Source organism: Vulpes lagopus, chromosome 3 (assembly GCF_018345385.1).
Source record: "Vulpes lagopus strain Blue_001 chromosome 3, ASM1834538v1, whole genome shotgun sequence".
Classification (NCBI taxonomy): Eukaryota; Metazoa; Chordata; class Mammalia; order Carnivora; family Canidae; genus Vulpes; species Vulpes lagopus.
In genome coordinates this window covers 18,319,351-18,338,995 of record NC_054826.1, presented here as the reverse complement: position 1 = coordinate 18,338,995, position 19,645 = coordinate 18,319,351, and the positions used below count along the sequence as shown (strand labels likewise).

General features: G+C 45.1%; 1 protein-coding gene across 4 annotated transcripts in view; it reads right to left on the bottom strand.

Moving 5' to 3' along the window:
- Positions 1 to 19,645, bottom strand: part of OSMR (oncostatin M receptor) — a 51,810-nt gene that overhangs the window by 19,122 nt on the left and 13,043 nt on the right. For 2 of the 4 annotated variants that reach the window (XM_041750435.1, XM_041750436.1), the window contains exons 3-9: positions 15,431 to 15,603; positions 9,483 to 9,654; positions 6,842 to 7,117; positions 5,546 to 5,675; positions 4,816 to 4,967; positions 1,138 to 1,280; positions 462 to 615 (exon numbers count right to left, since the gene is read on the bottom strand). In XM_041750435.1, the coding sequence (XP_041606369.1) occupies positions 462 to 615; positions 1,138 to 1,280; positions 4,816 to 4,967; positions 5,546 to 5,675; positions 6,842 to 7,117; positions 9,483 to 9,654; positions 15,431 to 15,603 (1,200 nt within the window). Of the gene's footprint in view, positions 1 to 461; positions 616 to 1,137; positions 1,281 to 4,815; positions 4,968 to 5,545; positions 5,676 to 6,841; positions 7,118 to 9,482; positions 9,655 to 15,430; positions 15,604 to 19,645 lie in introns of those variants that run through there. The other 2 variants (XM_041750437.1, XM_041750438.1) reach the window with 2 other exon arrangements.

Below are 19,645 nucleotides of genomic sequence, written 5' to 3'. Positions count from 1 at the left end.
TGATGCTGAATGAATGGCATATCAATGAAAATTAAGTTTCCAAATGTCATTACATGTCCACACATAGCCTGAAGTTGTTGGTATGAGATCAATGCTTTCCTTGGCAATGGACACTACTGTTCGTCCCTCATCCTTAATTTTCAAAGTCTATGCTAATTCACAGAGCCCCAGATCCAATGGGAAGCCAGCAATACCAGTAGCTTATAAACCATCTTGGCAAAACGAAAGAAGAGAAAGTGTATGAAAGAAAGAACGCTGACTGACGTATGTTTGAGGTGGATGTCTTCCCATCCACAGGCCACTAAGCATTTAATTAAGCGCTTTTCAAAAAGATGGCATTCAGCCTCTGTTGTAGTATTTTCCCCTTGGTTTTGGTATAATCCAAAGCTCTCATGGAGACCAACCCACCTCCCGTGGGTCAGTTTAGATCCTTGAGTTAAATACTGGGGAGCTGAACATACCAGCTTCAACTGTGGTGAAGTTCTGACGAGTCCACTCACTCCATTTCCAGAAGTGGTTGGCATTAGCACAGCGGACCTGGGCCGAGTACTCTGTGTCTGGCTGCAGACCACTTAAGACGAGCTCCCCATTCACCTTGACGGAAACATTGTGCTTCTTCAAAGGAAGGGAGGGAGGAAGGAAAGGAAGAAAGGAAATGAGAAGAAAAGAAAAAACGAAACAAGAAAGAAGCAGAAGAAGGAACAGAGAAGACAGGAGTACCGGTGAGCGTGCTTCAGTGCAAAGTCAAATCACAGCATGGCCCATTCTGATTTGGGGTAAGACTACTTCTCTGATAAAAGAAAATCTCTAAAACACTCTGCCCAACTCTAAATTTTGTGATTTAAATTTCATGAACCTTTTGAAACAGATAACCCTTACCATTTGAACCCACACAGAAATAAGATTTTTTAAATTTTATTTATTAGTTCCAGAGGTAAAATTTAAGGATTCATCAGTTACATAGAACACCTAGTGTTCATTACATCACGTACCCTCCTTAATGCCCATCACCCAGTTATCCCTTACGCCCGCCTACCTCCCCCAGAAATAAGGTTTTAAAGAGGTTTTATTCATTAGTCTCTCTGTTCAGGACATAAAGAGATTTTTTGAAAATAGAAAATTAAGCAGCATTCTTACTTGTATCACTTTTCCTTCACCATAGAGCTCAACTTGGCACAACAGTGTGTAATAATTCCCAGTGGAGTGTACCTTCCAGGTCATGGTGGCATTTGTGACACTTACATCGTTAAACAATACATTAAAGGGAGCCATTGGGTGCACTGCCAAAAAGACAAAAAAAAAAAACACACACACACACACAAGTAAAAAAAATTTCAACACAAATCCAAAAAGACTTTGGTAAACAGGCAGTTCATTTCTTCATTTATTTATTCAGTAGTATTTTTTTTGTTTACTTTGAAAAAATGTTATATGAAACCAGACTTCTAGCCAAGATAGAGTCTGCCAACTACAGCCTTTCTCTCTTACTGATTATATTAGAAATTCTGAGCAAAACATAAAAAGAAACTACTGAGGACTTTTAAACAAAAAGCAAGCAGACTGTGAAGGAGAATCAAAATTTGAAGTGGCTCATGGGAGAGTATAACAGAACCCAGAGTCTAAACAAAGAAACATCAACAATGTGAAAGGTACAACCCCAAATTATTCTACATAAAGAACCCCAAAACATATCACCAATTTCCAAGGGAAAATACAATCAACAGATGGCAGCCTCAGATGACCCATGTAGCTACAATTATTAAAGACTTAAAAGACAGATCCATGTCATAAAAGTAACCACATTTGAAATGAATAGAAGAAAAACACTTCTCAGCAGAAAAACAGAAACTATGCTTTAAAAAATCAAATGGAAATTTTGGAACCAAAAAGTATAATATCTGAAGTGAAAAACTGACTGGATGAGTTCAGGTCTTCTAAAGACAAGATAAGCACTCCCAATCTGTATATCCCACTGAATCCAGTCAATAGAGTGCATGGAATATTCTTAAATATTCTGCTTCAGAACTCTGAAAGGTTAGTAGCAGCAGGCAGATTGGAGAAGACCCAGATTTGAAGTATTGCTGCCCTCAGTGGAGGGCAAAGGAAGACACGTTGTAAAGCTTCTCCATTTTACTTGAAGTGGAGAATATTAACCCTAAGAAAACTATGAAAGATTAGTAACATATTTTAGTTTCCAGGGTGGGGCGGGGGAACAGGGATACAAAGAGATGTAGGCAAAAGTCATAGATAAATTGAAGTGGGATACTAAAAAAATATTCAAATAATCCAAAAGAGGGCAGGATGGGAAAGATCAGAGGAACAAAACACAGAGGGAACAACTAGAAAATAAATAATAAAACGGTAGGCTTGAGTCCCACCACGTAAATTATTATGCCAAATATAAATGTTCTAAACATGCCAACAAAAAGAGAAATTGTCAGGTGGTAGAGAAAATAAAACCAGTCATGGGCCTTGCCTTCAAAGTACAACAGGGGAGCAAACATGAATCGACAACCACAAAAATAAATGCAACTTGAAAGTGAGATGACAAGAGTGAAAGTGTAAAAGGCCTTTTGACCTAAAAGATGGAGTTCTAGAAGCCCCTATCCTGAGCCTTCATCTTTATCTCACTATCCAATTGGCTGATGACTCAAAATTTTAATTCTCCTCCTATGCCTTCCAAACTCTATACCCAACGGTCTCCTCAGAATCTCCACTGAGATATCTAGAAGACATCTTGAACTTGACACCACTGAAACAGAACTCTGTGCTTCTGCTCAGGGCTGCTCCTCCCCCAAATCCTCCCCATTTCAGGAAATGGTTCCAGTATTAGCTCAGCTGTTTAAGCCAAAACCCTGGGAATCATCCTAAAATCCTCTTTCCCTTGTAACACACATGCCTTCCCTAAATAAGTCCTACCAACTATATTCCAAAGTGAATTCAGAATATGACCACTTCCCACCAACTTTTTCACTCCATCTGGTGCAACGTCTCGGCCTGATGATTCAACAGCCTCCCAACCATCTCCCTGTCTCCACCTTCGGCCCTGACACTCCAGCCTGAGCGATCTTTTCCCACTGCGTAAGTCATATCATTTATCTGTCCTGATGAACGCCTTCTAACACACCCCGGCAAGACTACCCTGTTCGTGCCACAGTTACTGCGTGACCGGGACACTCCAATCACCTTTCTCTCATAGTATGGGCATAAGAACATTCTGTCTCGGGGATCCCTGGGTGGCTCAGCGGTTTGGTGCCTGCCTTTGGCCCAGGGTGCGATCCTGGAGTCCTGGGATCGAGTCCCACGTCAGGCTCCCGGCATGCTTCTCCCTCCTCCTGTGTCTCTGCCTCTCTCTCTCTCTCTATGTCTATCATAAATAAATAAATAAATCTTTAAAAAAAAAAAAAAAAAAAGAACATTCTGTCTCTCAAACAACCCAGAGCTTGTTCCCATCCCATGACCTTTTCAAATCCTATTCTTTTTACTTCAAATGCTCTGCCCCTCGATGTTTTCTGCTCCTGTCTCATTCTTGGACTGCCTCATCTTAACCGAAGCAGCATCCCAGGCATTCTCTACCACGTTACCTGAGTTTACAATCTCCATAGCGCATCTCAATACTTGAAATACTGTCTATTTACTGTATGTGCCCCATCCCCAACCTCAGCACCCCTCCCCGCTTGACACACTGTAGCCTACAATCTCACTAGGGGCAGTTACCCAGCTTCGTCCACTGCCCGGCTACACTGGAGCCACCCTGTAATTATCTGGCTGACTGAGCGATGATTAAGCTGAAATCTAAAAGATGTGTAGGAATTAAGAGGGCAAAAGGTGAAAGATGAGCATTCTAGAAGAAGTGAACACGGGTAACCATTCTGCATTTCATAAAAGAGAAAACATGTGATCAAAGCGTAGGAAGAGATATTCAACTTTGTAGATCAAAACCATTATAGAATACCACGGTATTCCCGGTGAACTGACAAGCTGAAATGGGCAACCATAGCAACGTGGACACACTGTGCGAATTCAAAGGCAGGACTACAACTGGTAGAGCCACTTTGGAAAACCATTCGGCATTGTGTCCAAAGTCGCACATTCACATTCTCTATGTCCTCACCAATTCCACTCTTAGGTACACACTCAAGAAAACAAATGCCGGCGAGTCCTACGTACATAATGCTCACATCAGCACCGTACCCAAGAGCAAAACCCTTCATGTAACCTGAAAAACCATCAAAGGGGATGCCTGAACAAAATACCATACATTTACACAATGAAATACTTTACGGCAGTAGAACTCAACGGACTATAATAACACTCAAGGATATGGGTCACTGTCCGTAATTTAATACCACAGAAACAGTAGTTATTCCATTATTACATATGGCTTGAGGTTTTTTACATACATCAAAACCGATCAAAATAAAAAATACAGCATTTAAGGATGACACCAGAAATGAGAATACACACACACACACACACACACACACACACACATCCACCATTTAAATCTGTAATTATCTCGGGGGACGGAGCAGGGTGGGGGTGCTGTGGGATGGGAGATGACGTGAGTTACTGTTCTAGTCTCAAGGTGAGTACTGAGCATGCACGTGCTTATGACATTATCAAAACAAATAACAGGGGACCACGGGCCACGCATGCATCCATGAAGAGAAGTGTGGCATCAATGAGAGGTATAAATTAAAACTTTCACTTAGGATATGAATTAGGCAAAAATCAACAGCACATTCCCTGGATCACACAGCGCGTCACACAGCGGATGAGCGGAACCACAGTGGACTACGACACCAGTCTCACCTCGATGAGCCAGATTAAAAAGAATGTGAACACTTCTCTTTCTTAAGTAGTTTTCGGCCGTGAGGGTGAAGTTATACATTTCTTGGGACTCTGGAGCTACTTGCCAATTACACCAGCTTTTGTGTTTACAAAGTATCTTTTTCCCAGAAAATCTTTAAAAAACAAAAACAAAACAAAAACACAAAACACAAGTTCAGGGTTTACACTTTTGTCAACCCAGGTACGTATCCCTATGCCCGGGGCACACTCAGTCGCTCCTCACATTATGTTCCATACGATGGCATCGGTCCCCCGTCATCAACAAATACCACAACTGAAACTGTCGTTTCAACAAATTCGATTCTGGGGTTAATTGTGTAACCATGAATCATTGACTGGCCCCCAACCCCGCCACCATCCAACATGGGTGGTGAGAATACTCCTTAATTTATTTTAAAAACTCTTAAAGAGTTAGAAATTAGGTAGACCCAGATCATCAGATGGAACTATTTTCACATCAAGATTCACCGTTAATGGTCTTAGCATTTTTAAGCTGCGTTTTCCTTTCATGAAAGTCAGGTGGAAAGTCTCCTACAGTTGGGACCGCTTCGAGATTTCCTCCTGACCCTGGCAGGGCGGTTGCAAACGGCCTGTTCACATTTTCCACGGCAACACCTCAGGGTGGCTCTTGTTGTCAGAGGCGCCTTGAACAAGGAGGCATCTGTCAAGAACTCACTCAGAGCTGACTTACGATTCGAATAAAGTGTAGCTTTGGGGAAGCTGCTTGAGCAAGCCAGTGTCTCTCCCGGGATCCCAAGTACAGCTCAAGGTCTGAAAGTCCCGGGTTTCACAAGAAAAATCCTTGGGCTCCTCAAGTATTTCTGTCCAAACAAAGAGAAAAACAGATGAAAAGACCTTTACCGAAAAGGGTTAAACCCCTTTATCGAAAGACAAGGGGAACAGGAAAGTTCTGTTTGGGTCTGAGGGCTCAGGGTCCCCCTGACTGATAGAAGGAGAACACCAGCCCCCCATTTCGGGCCCTTCATCTCGGCCTCTTCTCTTTCCTTCCCTTGTTCCTTTCTGAGGCTTCACCCGGGATGGGTGATGGGAGCCGGCAGGGTCTGCACTGTATCCACGTGAGGGCTGCTGTCCCCCCAGGGCCTGCTGGTAGGCGCTCCAGTATCGCCGCGGGACAGACGGACAGACGGACAGACCGACAGACCGACCAAATGAAAGAAGGAATGAATGCAATCAGTGTTGCCCGCTGTTTCACCGTGGAAGCTGGGGCCTCGGGGTATTATGCTTGGGACACCAGGAAGCCCCCATCTGGGGGACTGCTACACTCAGCAGCAGGGCACTGAGCACCCACGGACCAAGGCAGCCCCCCCGGAGCCCCTGTGACAGGCAGGGGCCTCGGCCAGGGGGGCAGAGGCGCCAGGGGCCCAGAGCAGCAGGACGGAGCCGTCCCAGCCGTTGCCCTCCCTGCAGCACAGGGGCAGGAGGTCTCCCGCAAACCCAGGAGGCCACTGGGCACCAGCACCCAGACCTCTGGAGAAAGGGAAACACTCCCTCCCCGCCCCTGCCACCAGCCACGGGGGGCCCCTGCCGTCTCCCACACCTGCTTCGGGATGGGCGGCCTCCACCTGCTCATTCCCCCTGTGCATGGCCACGGGGGAATGAGAAGAAGATCCAAACCCAGGCCCCCCAGACACACCACCGGCTGCCTCCCTGGCCTCGGCTGGCCGGCCATCTGTGTCCCCACAGTGCGGGGACTGCGGTCCCTCCACATGGCCAAGGCAAGGTACGGCCTTGCCCTGAACTTTCTCCCTTTTAGTAATTTTGGTTTCTAGGAATCAAATTGTCAAGAAGGACAAGAAAACAACAGGAAATCCTTCAGGGTGTCTTTTCCAGAGTCTCTCCTAGAAGACTCTGGGGACCTAAGACCATCCAGACCACGAGCAGAAATGTTGACTTGTCTTCTGATAAAGGAAATTCCATCTATTCCATAGAAGCGGGAAGAGAAGAGCACAGGGACGTGCATACTCACTTGACACAAAGAGAACGATGCCCTTTATGTCATCTCCTCGGTCCACCTTACAATAGATATTTGTCCCCGTTTCCCTAATGAAGGCAACATCGTACAAGTTGAACATGGAGACATTTGGATCGAGCTGCTGCCCCTGCATCCGGATGCCTTCCAAATAACAGGATATGTTATTTTGCTGGCTCCTGGAAACGTAACAAATGGTGACATTGGAGCCTTCTTCCACCAGCTTATCTTTAGGGAAAACGAACAATGGCTCGTGTCCAAGAGAATTCTGTACTACAAGATAAAATAAAAAAAAAAAAAAACACAGCGCAGTTAGGACATCGCTCAAATTTCAAACCAGCCCCTCTGGTCTCACTCTCAACAGACAGCTTTAGATTCCCCGACCTGCTGGAGAGCAGAGGAGCCTCAATTTCTAGATGAACCTATAAACTTTGCTGCCTGTACAAGGGCTCCTACTGTTGGGTGAAATGCTGCCACTGTTCCTACTATGAAGACCACGTCCTGTTGCCCCAGGAGTCTGTGGCACTGCTAGCCCTGCTTACGATGCCCACGGCTGCTCGCCATGGGCCGCAGCCACGAGGGAGGCTCTGCATTCTGTGGGATGTACGTTGTCCCGTAGGCCGTACATTGTCTCCTACCACTGCCATCACCCGTATAGGTAGGCCTGGGCCCACGTTCACTCACACAGCAAGCGGCAAAGCCCCTGCCAGGTCTGTCCATCTCCGCAGCCACCTGGCCCCCCCATCCTTTCTTAAAAAAAAAAAGATTTTATGTATGTATTTATTTGAGAGAGAGAGAGAGAGAAAGAACATGAGCAGGAGGGGCAGAGGGAGAGAGAGAAAACCTCAAGCAGATTCCCCACTAAGTGCAGAGCCTGATGCTGGACTGAATCCCACAACCTGAGATCGGGACCTGAGCTAAAATCAAGATTTGGACACTCAACTGACTGAGCCACCCGGGTGCCCCGGTGTGTCCCTCTTAATCTCTAAATTGTACCACTGACCTCATCTCTGCCCACCTTCTCGGGAATACCAGTCACTCAAATCTCCTTTTCGGGACGCCTGGGTGGCTCAGCGATTCAGCATCTGCCTTTGGCCCAGTGTGTGATCCCGGGGTCCCGGGATCAAGTACCATGTTGTGCTCTGTGCATGGAGCCTGCTTCTCCCTCTGCCTCTCTCTCTCTCTCTCTCTCTCTCTTTCTCTCTCTCTCTCTCTGTGCCTCTCATGAATAAATAAATAGTCTTTTTAAAAAATAAAATAAAGGTCCCCAGGTGATTCAAATGTGCAACCATGGCTGAGAGCCAGCGTTTGGAGGTTAGGAATAATCAGTCAGGCTTTCCATTCATTCTTGAGTTAGTTTGGAAGTTACAGAGTTTGAGAAATCTAGTCCATTCTATCACAGTTGCTTATAACGTAGTTCTCTCTTACTATCTTTTCAGTCTCTGCTTTTTCCTGGGTGCCCCTCTGTCAGCAGTAGGAGGTCATGTCAAGAGGGCAGCCTCTGGAGCCAGGTTGTCTGGGCTGGAATTCTGGCTCTACCGCTCAGTGGCTTGATGACCTTAATGCGTTCCTTAAGCTAACTGTGGCTCAGTTTCCTCCTCTGTGAAGGGGGGATAAGAATAATATACATTTCAAAGGGCTGATTTGAGGGCTAAATTAATATGTAGAGTGCTTAGGACATGGCTAAAATGCAGATTTGTTACCAGTATTAAATAAATACTAGGCTACTTGTGGGTTCATGTGTTTTCAGTTTGGCTTAATAAATTTGCATAAACACTTAATGGAGGAATGGTTCTATGGGCAAGAATTGCAGATTATCTGGCAAGGTATGCAAATGGAGAGAACCAAATGCCAAGGCTTTAGAACCAGCCAAGAGTCGAAATGAAGCATACGAAATTGTGGCAAAATCCACTCTAAGTTTTAATTAATAACAAAATTAAATTATCAAAATTAAGAGGCACTTAAAACATACTTATCCCCAATCTCATTACTCAAATGAAGGCCTGATTTCCCTGTTCCATATTTCACCCCTTCTCTCTACATCAGGGATTGGTAGGCTATGGCCCATGGACCAATTCCAGCTTGCCATCTGTTTTTTAAATAAAGTTTTATTAGAACACAACAATTCTCATTTGTTTACATATTGCTTAGGACTGCTTTCATGGTACAATGGCAGAGTTGAACAGCCTTGACAGAGACCAATAGGGTCTGTGAAACCTAAAATATTTCCTATCTTACCTTTTACACAAAAGCTTCCCAGCCTCTGCTCTAGAGGCATACACGTTTTTGTCTTATTCTAATAAAAGCATAGGTACAATTTATGTCCTGCTTTGTTCTCTTAGCATTCTATAATAAACACAGGGCCATGTGTTTGGAAAATGAATACAAAACTGCCTGAATTTGCATAATTACCTCTAAGAATAAATTCTGAGGCAAGATCATAGATGTCTATCTCCTGGTGGCAAGCTTCACACGCATACTTCTTAGTTCCGATGGAAAACAAAGAAAAACAATCGCGGTTTCTACTCAGTCTCCTCGAAAGAGACTTCTCCTATTTGACAATTGGTCCCTCCAAAATATTAAATATTTAAATATTAAATATTCAGCCTTTTCCCTCTTTTATCACCTTCCTTCTTACCATCCACTTCCTCCCAGGAACTCCAGTTGCTCCAGAACCTCTGCTCAGGGGTTGTGGCATCATCCACCGCACTCCTCATTCTTATAAAATGTTTCGCACATTCTAAAGGGAGCTTGGATTCCCAGCTCCAGTGCAGAACCTGGTTCCCCTTCACAGTGGTGCTGTAGTTCTCCTAGAAATAAAGAGAAAACTTGGAAACATGGATAATGCCATCCTTGACTCCAGTCAAGCCATCCTGGAAAATGCCTTGACTAGAGTTACCCCAAAGCTCTCCCCACCCCAGGAGCCCAGTGCGGTGGCCACATATGCACAGGTGCAGTCCATTCCTAATCAGCCGGTTGCCCTGCTCTGGTCTGATTGCCCCAGCCTCCTGCATTTGAGCCCTCAGCTCCTGCTCCCTATGGCTTTCTGATTCCAGGGGGGGCTTGTGGGGAGCAAGTGAGAGAAACCTGAAGCTACTTAAGTCTTGGGGGAAGAGATCCGAGTCAGAAGGTTGGCACTGCTCTCATCACACGGAGCCTGCTGAGAAAATTTCTGCAAACTAGAGAACTAATTGAGTCATTCTTTAAAGACAAGCAAGACTGAGGAGTATTTTTTTAATATTTAATTTTAGCTGCGGTCAGATCAAGTTGGCCAAATCTCGGTAGAGAGGGCAGTCCTATCTGGTCCCCAGGAGAATGGATGGCTCCCAGAAGCCAGCAGGTGGGTCTCCATGAGGCCCTTGGGCTTTATCTGTTTTCTGTTTGAGTTGGTTTGGTCTCTTATCTTTGCAGATATGGTGGCCAAGGAGCCATATCCTCTTCTGTGAGAATCTTTAGTCTCCAGAGAGGTCAACCACACAGGAATGTCCTACACTGTGCTCTTGGGAAGCTTGCCCAAGTTGAACTGCAACTGGTCTTCCCAAACAGCCTTTTTCTTGTTTTGTTTTGTTTTTAGATTTATTTATTTATTTGAGAGAGCGAGCGAGGGAGTGAGGGAGCACACAAGCATGAGCAAGGGAGGGGCAAATGGAGGGAGAGAATCCCAAGCAAGCTCTACACTCAGTGTAGTGCCTGATGCAAGGCTTGATCTCACCACCCTGAGATCACGACTGGAACCTAAGTCAAGAGTCAGACACTTAACCAACTGAGCCACCCTGGTCTTCCTCCAAACAGCCCTTAAGCTTGATCTTTCTAAAATACTTTCTTTAACTCAATAAGCTGCAATGGCTCCTTTACCACTTACCCTCCCAGCCATCTACATCCTGCCTCTGTCACCTCTCCCTCACAGGCGTCTCCTCTCAGGACACAGTGGTCTACCTTGTACTTTTATACCTCAACACTTGCTCACACAGTGTCCCTGGCTTCACGTCCCCACACTGCCCGTGCACTGGGTCACATCCATCCCCGCCTCTGCACTGTGTAGTCGTTGGCATTTCCTCTGTGGTTGCACCCCCGGCTGGAGCATGGCTCCAAGAAAGCGGAGACTGTGCTTCATGCTTCTTCGCGGACACTCATGCTCCTCGGTGGGGCCCCCCAGGACACTGGCCTTCTTCCTCCACAGCTGGGTGATGGGGACAACAAACACTTGCACGTCCTGGGGAAAACTGAGTCTGCATCCCCATTCCTGGGGGCCAATCTCAAGCCCTACAGTCAGGAGGACGGGGCAACATGCATGTCACACACAACATGGAACCAGCAAACTCAGGCCTTCCCTCCACCGACGCCTTTTCCCCTTCCCAGGCTGCTGACCGGTGCCCAGGGCAGAGGCCAACACAGCCCTGCAGAGAGGCCACCTCCGCCCACCTGGGCGACATCTAACAGTGCGCATCCCTTGCCCTCTATGCAGGACTCCAAGTTATAAGATGTTTCCATTTGGTTTATTGCATTACTTTCTTCCTGCAAGTTGAGCAGGTAAATTTGGATCAGAATAACCAAGTCATGCTAACCAGATTCACAAGGCGTTGATAGGGAAGCCAGACATGCATTCATTTGTTCATTCATTCATTCATTCATTCATTTATATGTTTCTACCTTTTTTTTTTTAAAGAAGATCTTATTTATTTACTCATGAGAGACACGGAGAGGCAGGGACAGAGGCAGAGGGAGAAGCAGGCTCCCTGTGAGGAGCCTGATGCAGGGCTTGACCCCAGGACCCCAGGATCATGCCCTGAGCCAAAGATAGATGCCCAACCCCTGAGCCACCCAGGTGCCCCCAAAATATATTTTTTAAATACAAGTTATGAGGTCCTGACCTATGCAACTTTTCTTTTTAATATGGGCAGTCTTGAGTACATTTTGATTAAATTTTGTTTAAGAGCAAATACCAAAAAGCAAACAAACCCAGAAACTCTATCAGTAATGGTGACCTTGCTGTCGACAAGTCACAGACTGGATTTTACGTCCTTTATCTCTTTGGAATTTGGCCACTTTTGTCACCCCCAGGGTCACCAGACACTCCAGGCCCCTCTCCGCTGGACCCAGCCCACAGACCCCTTCAGGCCGGTAATGCTTTGCCTTCCCCCAACTTCCCCACCTGTTCTCCACTGTGCAGCCAGAGAGGACTTTGCAAACACTTCCAACCAAGTCCTGTCACCCCTCTTCTTCCGTGGCTCTCAGGATAAAAGAAGAAAACTGAGCATGACCTCCAGCAGCCCGTGTGGTCCAGCCCAGGCCACACCTGCCCCTCTGTGCTCCATGCTGTCAGGCCTGGGAGCTCACAGCCCTTCCCTCTGGGCCTCAGCTCACGGCCATGGGCTCTCCCCAGAAGATTCTTCTCCACCTTCCCTGCAAAATTAGCTTCTCATCCTCTTTCTTCTTGTGGCACCAAGAGACCTTCTTCCAAGTTGCTGGAGAAGGTCAGGCACCTTGTCAGCAACCAGCACTGCCCTTCCCACACCTGGGACACTCCTGTTTGCGGCTTCGTCCCCTCAGCACTGACAGACCTAGGCCTTGAGTAAGTGCTGGACCCAGGCTCACGGCCCCGAACTATGTGCTGAGTGATTTCAGCAGCTCATTCACGTGCAGCGGGCTCTATCTTTCTGACACTCCTGGCAAGGACCCTGTCCAGCCCCAACCTGTGCTTCGTGCTGTTTACAGCCTTTAATGGAGGAGATAAAACTTTCCTTGAATGCATCGATTCAGTGATTTTTTTTTTTAATGTGATGAATTGTGTTTGGGCTGTTTTCTTTCTTTTCTTTTCTTTCTTTCTTTCTTTCTTTCTTTCTTTCTTTCTTTCTTTCTTTTTTAAAGACTTTATTTATTTCTTCATGAGAGACACAGAGAGAGAGGGAGAGGCAGAGACACAGGCAGAGGGAGAAGCAGGCTCCACACGGGGAGCCCGACGTGGGGCTCGATCCCGGGTCCCCAGGATCAGGCCCTGGGCCGAGGGCGGCGCTAAACCACTGAGCCACCAGGCTGCCCTGGGCTGTTTTCATCCATTGAGGCGGCAGGTTTAATTCGGCAGATGCCAGTAAGTCGCAAGAAACCGGCACGTACATCTCTTGGAAGCCCGAGCGAGGCCCCTGACTCCTTCCTGAGGCGCACACGGTCCCTGGCGGCCTCGGCTCCGGGCCTCCTCAGGCTTGGGCGTCACGCGACGCTGCCTTCTCCTGCCACTGACAGAACCACAGGGCAAGTGGCCTGGACGGGCGGGTACAGACGGGCCCAGGGGGACCGCGGGGAGGCCACTGCCGGCAGGGCTGTGGGCGGCCCACGCCATCCCTCCGGGTCCCTGGCCGGCCGCAAGCGCCGGGACCGAGACGCTCCTCCTGAAGCTGCCCCTCCCCAGCAGCGACGACCGCCGTGGGGCCTGCGCCAGGGGAGCCGCCTCGCCAAGGGAGGTTGTGCTCCTCACAGAAGCAGCCCCGAGGCAGGCTCTGTTCCCCGGAACCCGAGGGGGATCTCAGGTGTCCCCGGGACTCGGGGCCTGTGAGGTTCAGACAAGGGCTTCTGGAGGCACTGACTGGGCCGGGAGGTGTGACCAGCCACTGACGACCCGGGGGCGCCTGTGGCCGTCACCCCGGTGGGCCTCTGGGTGACGTGGATGCTCTCCCGGCTCTGGCACCTTGAGCAGCACAACGGACCTCTCCGGGCTTTGGTGTTCTCCTTTCCCCAGTCAGGCTGGCCTGGGTGACACGGGGACAACACACTGGACAAGCAGATCTGGAGCCTCAGCAGGTTACCGGAAGAGGGTTCACAAGCTGTTTTACCCAGAATAAGGAACTCTTAACAAATAGGTGAAAACAGACATGAACAACTGCCTGTCAGAAAAATTAAAAATGGGATCCACTGGGTCTATGGTTAGCGTTACTTCTGCTAACGGGGTTATTCGGTACTAGTTTTCCAGGAATTCTTCCAGCATTTCTCTCAAATTTCTTTTTCTTAGACAACTGCCCTCAATATATCCTTCGTACAATATTGTACTGGGTCCAAGTCAACAACTGGTGAGTGTATCCGTTAAGAATATAAAAATATGAAAACATAAAAATGATTGGTATGAGGTACAACAGCGGGAAGATGCGCCGATAATGAAAGGTGAGCAGCTGTACACGAGCAATGCAACCGCTTAAAATCACAACACGAAGCAACTCTCACTGTGGGAAACTACTCTTAGATGAGTGGAAATGGAGACCTGGCATCAACCCTAAATTGACAGAATCAGAGTTATATAAAGCAAATTTATATTTATATAAAGTAAATTTATATATACTTTAATAAGGCTCTCACTCAGATCTCAAATGCAGTCATGAATATGAAATGTAACTAGAGGCTTTAAAATTCACGGCATTTATACTTTACTAAAGAAACAAACCAGGGATCCCTGGGTGGCTCAGCAGTTTAGCACCTGCCTTCGGCCCAGGGCATGATCCTGGAGTCCTGGGATCAAGTCCCACATTAGGCTCCCTGCATGGAGCTTGCTTCTCCCCCTGCCTGTGTCTCTGCCTCTTTCTCTCTGTGTCTCTCATAAATAAATTAATTAATTAAAAAATCTTAAAAAAAAAAAAAAAAGAAAAAGAAAAAAAGAAACAAACCATTCTGAATCCCTGGGCCCATGCTTCCACTGCCTGAGAAAAGAGCAGCCTTCTGCTGAGCTAATGGAGGTCTCCAGCAGTGACACATCCCTGTGTTCCCCTTCTCACCAGGCAAGTTCCCCTTCAATGACAAAACATTCCACCGTGTTGTCCTTCAACATCCGGGGATAATGAATGAACATGGTATATGCAGGTAGATTATTAAGGTTCCCCAGACCAGACAATGGAAATTGAAAGAAACCACCAAAGTGTCCCAACACTTTGGAGAAGCATCAACTAAATGGACAGAGCCATGATTTGAACCAAGACAAGTGGGAAATCTACGCCAAATAACTCAAAGGCAAAATGATTGTGAAATGAAGGACTTTCATGATTTAATTTGTTGTAGAAAAAGCCACAAGTGAGACAACAAAGGACATCTTGAGTTACTCTCCAACACGGTGGGTGGGTCCAGGAAGAAGCTCTTTGCTGGATAGAACACACAGTGCTGAGACTCATCCTACCTCGTGTTTTGGCACAGTATGAAACAGACAGGAAGCCACTGGCCAGAAGGATGTTGCCAAACAATTATATCTTACTTAGGAAAATGTCTGGTGGACAGGGAAGAAAGAGGGAAGAGGAAAAAGGTTGATGGTCATGGATTTTTGGAATTAGGCTTAAGGGCAGCTCCAGTGTCCTGCTTAGGGGACAGAGCAGAAATGAGGAAATGATCTACTTCCTTAACACACCTCATCCAACCTACTGAACCAAAGCTGTCATGTTACTTGGTCCCATACTCTCTTAACTAAAAACACAGAAATATAATTGTTTTTGGAAAACCATACTGAGTTGCCAAAATGTTTGCATATTGGCATTTTTGCGGATGTTATAAAAGACAAATCATGGTGTCAGGAAAGGATTTTTAAAATGTTGAGCCAAAAAAAAAGAAAATACTTACCACCCAGATGACATTAGATGTTTTAATTCGACTGATTTCTATCTGAAAAACCATTTTTAATTCCTGATGATAAGCAAGATTGTGGACACTCCATTGTAAATGCAAACACTGATGTGTAGAATTGATGGAAACTTTCAAGGATTCAGGGGCCCATGGCAAAGGTTCAGACAAAACTGAAAGACCAAAAGCAAATACGAAATAACGTTTAATGGGAGCGCAATTGAATAGTTACAGATAATAAACAGGTCAATACCACCGTTTAGTTTTGGAAAATATTGCTCACATGTACGTCTTAGAAGCAGACATCTTGGAAGTCTGTAAGGGAATTCAGAAATCACTTGGTAGATAAAGAAATTAGGGTTTAGATAAATGAAATTACTTACTCAACAATTCATAGCAAGTTAATAAAGTGATAAACAGTAAAACAAAACAAAAGGATACTTTATTGGACAATCTAACTGGTTTAGAAATTTCTAGCAAGGCTACATAAGAGGACTTTTGGCTGTAAATTTCATATTTCTGGAAATCAAAAATGAGTTTTCTGCTTGGAAATCAATATTTCACAGTCTATTAAAAAAACCATAAAGTGGGAGCAAACTCTATCTCTAGACATGATTGCTTATATCTCAATGCACTAAACTTAAAACACCTCTGGCAAGAATTTACTAATTTACTAAACTCTGTGGATGAGACCAGCAAGACACTTAGCGTGAAGTAAAATAATGATGACAATGTCTTTAGCTCAAGGAAGGAACCCAGTTGGAGAGACACAGGGGTTCAGGACAGGTAAATCCACAGAGAGATAAAGCAGATTGGTGATTGCTGGGGGCTAAGGAAGAGAGCAATACTGCTTCATGATTACAGGGTGATAAAACTGTTTTGGAACTACACAGAGGTGCTAGTTGTGTATTTCGAATGTACTAAATGTCACTGATTTGTTCCTTTTAACCATAAAATGATTAATTTTTTGTTATGCAAATTTCACCTAAATTTTTTTTTACATAGACATAATCATGATCAAAATGTTCAAATGATACAGAAATTGAGAACCCACCATCCTACCAACTCCATTCTCTCTCCATTGCCAAGTTTAAATCCTATGTGTTTTTCTCAACCTTTCCCATACACTAAAAAAAATACACTGGACTATGCATTCCATTTCATATTTTTTTAAAGTACTTATGTTATTTTTAAGAAAACTACAAAGGGAAGTAAAATTATAATGTGACTACTCATTATTTCTGGATGGCGAGGTTGAGTGATTTTAGCTTGCTTTTTTATACTTTTCTGTATTTTGTAAATGTTCTTCAGAAACATGCATTACTTTCAGAACCATATGATATGCTAGATTTTACAAGAAATATTCTTCATAGTGGTTCACTCCACTATGATGATACTTCAGAATGCGTAATTTAGTTTTTCTGGGTCAATTTGTACCAAAAGACTGGCACCAGTTATTTTTCCAGTCTTATTACCCACTTAAAATTAACTAATTGGCATTCTGAGTCTTCTTTTGTTTTATTTATTTGCTTGTTTATTTATTTATTTAGTATTCTGATTCTTGATGAGCTTTGGCAGAGTGAATCCTTTATCAGACCCCGTTCGGACAAAGTTAAATGAAGTAAGTTGGAATTTCTGAACGCTCAAAGCCCCAAAAATATGGTGGCCACTTTCTATTATTATTATTGGTTAGAGACTTTTTTTCTACTTTGCAAATAAAATCTCCCTATTCTTAGTTCTAGTTAAAGTCAACAGCCATTATTCATCTTCTCCTTAAACCAGTCCGTTGGGTGAGTCTTCCAAGCCTCAGATGTCAGCTAACCTAAGAGAGACTCAGGAAAATGAAAGAGCAGTGGAATAGGAGGAAGTGGTTTTAATAATTTTGGCACCAATAGCACCAGAGAATGCCGGGTGCCTATAGAATCATCCTGTCTTCCCTAGCCCTCGTTCCATCCTGTCTGTAGTTCGTGGCGTCAGTTTCACAGTGTAGATGCAAACTCCCTGGAGGGTAGAGGCATAGACATGTTTGGCATAGACATGTTTGGACAGACTCTTGTCCCCAGCACTTGGCACAACCTCTTCCCCGCGGCAGATGTTGACCTCAAATTACACAGACCCAGGATCTCCACATGTTCTCAAGAGCATGACAAGCAACAGTTCACTAACCCCTCTACTCATCTTTGGCTTCTCTTCTCCCCAGGGCTGTTTTTCTAAGTCCTTGCTCAAGCACTGATCACAGCATGCTATCAGAGCCTGTCCCGGGTTTGTCTCTCTAAGGACTGTGTGCTAAACACAGGAGGGCCAAGTCTTACTCAGCTCGGTGATACCAGGTCTAATAACACACCTGTCATGGGAGATATCCAGTGACCATTTGCTGAATGAATGAGTCAGCTTCCAGTATCAACTGTATTTCTGGAAGCTCTAGAAAGCTACTGCATGAGGGCTCTAGGTAGAAAAGGAAGTAGGTATTGACGTATACCATCAGTAAGTATGGAGTGACTAGGGTAGTTGAGAGACATCAGTCAGGAAGAATTTGGTCAAAGGCAAATGAGGACTTCCTTGGGGAAACAGTGGGAAATGTCAAGGTAAAGTCAGGGAGACTAAGGGACCGCACAGGTTCTTAAGTCTAGCCCTATTATTTCTCAGATGCGGAAGCTGAGTTTAAAAAAAAGCAAAGTGACTTTCCCAAGCTCAACACAACCAGACAGGAACCCAGGGTTCTTGGCCCTGAGCCCAGCTCTCTTTTTATGACGCTGTACTGGATCGTGGCCCAGAAGGGCAGACTTGGTGATCAGAGAGCCTGGGGCTTATTCATAGACTCTCCTCCCACTTTCCTCACCCAGTTTCTCTATGGCCCCAACAATAATTAAGAAAAGAAACCATGTCCCTTTAGAAGTTGGGACATCACGGAGCCATTAAATAGAATGTTATTGCTAAAAGAACACTGAATACCAAAGGTAAGAACCCTCATCATATGTTGTACTGCTTTAAAAAGTATAGGGATGCCTGAGTGGCTCAGTGGTTGAGCATCGGCCCTGGGCTCAGGTCATGATCCTGGGGTCCTGGGATCGAGTCTCACATCAGGTTGCCCATAGGGAGCCTGCTTCTCCCTCTACCTGTGTCTCTGCCTCTCTCTCTGTCTCTCTCATGAATAAATAAATAAAATCTTAAAAAAATTTTTTTAAGTATATATTAAAGTATACATACAAAATACACATATTTTACCTGGATATACTTTTTAATACTTTACTTATATTTAAGTATTATAGTACAATTTCCCAGTATATATATTTATACTATATACAACATAATACTTTATATATAGTTTAATAACTATATAGAGTATAAATATTTCCAGTATATATAGTATAATTTCACTTCTATAAAAAAAATCTACATATTTACATCTCCGTCTTGGTCTGTATGTACTTAGATAAGAGAATGGAAGAAAAGACCACCAAAATACAAACCAGTCACCACCTCTGACTGAAGCAGACAGGGCCCCAGTGCTTACTGGAAGTGAGTCTCATCGGTCAGGAGAAGCTAGGACATCTGAACTGGAGTCTCAGCCCCGAGCCTGGCTGGGTTATCGCGTGGGAGGCCCATTCGTTTTAGTGGAGGTTTAGCAGGTACTTGGTTGATGCACAAAAATTGAGACAAGAAATCCAAGCAGTGTGAGGACAAAGACAAGATTACTTGGCAAAGCAGGCACACTTAGCTGAGAAAGCTGGAAGCAGAAACAAAGACCGGTGGAAAGAGAAACAGGTAAATTCATGGCTGATCGACATAAATGAAGCTGAAAGGGTACTTTCCTCACCCAAGCTGCTTCTGAGAACAGAGTGTCTTGTACGTAGAAGGCACATAGTTGATCGTCATTGGATCAGATGAGACTTCACAAGGGGAGTGAGCTGTGCCAAAAGCTAGGACTTAAATAAATACCCAGGAATTTCTGGAGAGCCTGGAGTTGGGGGCATGGGCCTGTCTGAGAATCAGGGGCTCCCACTGGACCTAACCTTCCTACAGTACAGACTGCCCCCTCAGCCCAGATGTGTCACGCTCAGCCAGTAGGGCAGATCGGGTGAGGGGTATACACACTACAAATGAGAAATCCTAATTCCCATCTTTCAGCTCCAGATCAAGGGAGATTGCCAACAAACTACGAGTTTTAAGAAGCCAAAAAAGTAGCATCTTCTCATGTACGCTGAACTGAACCTA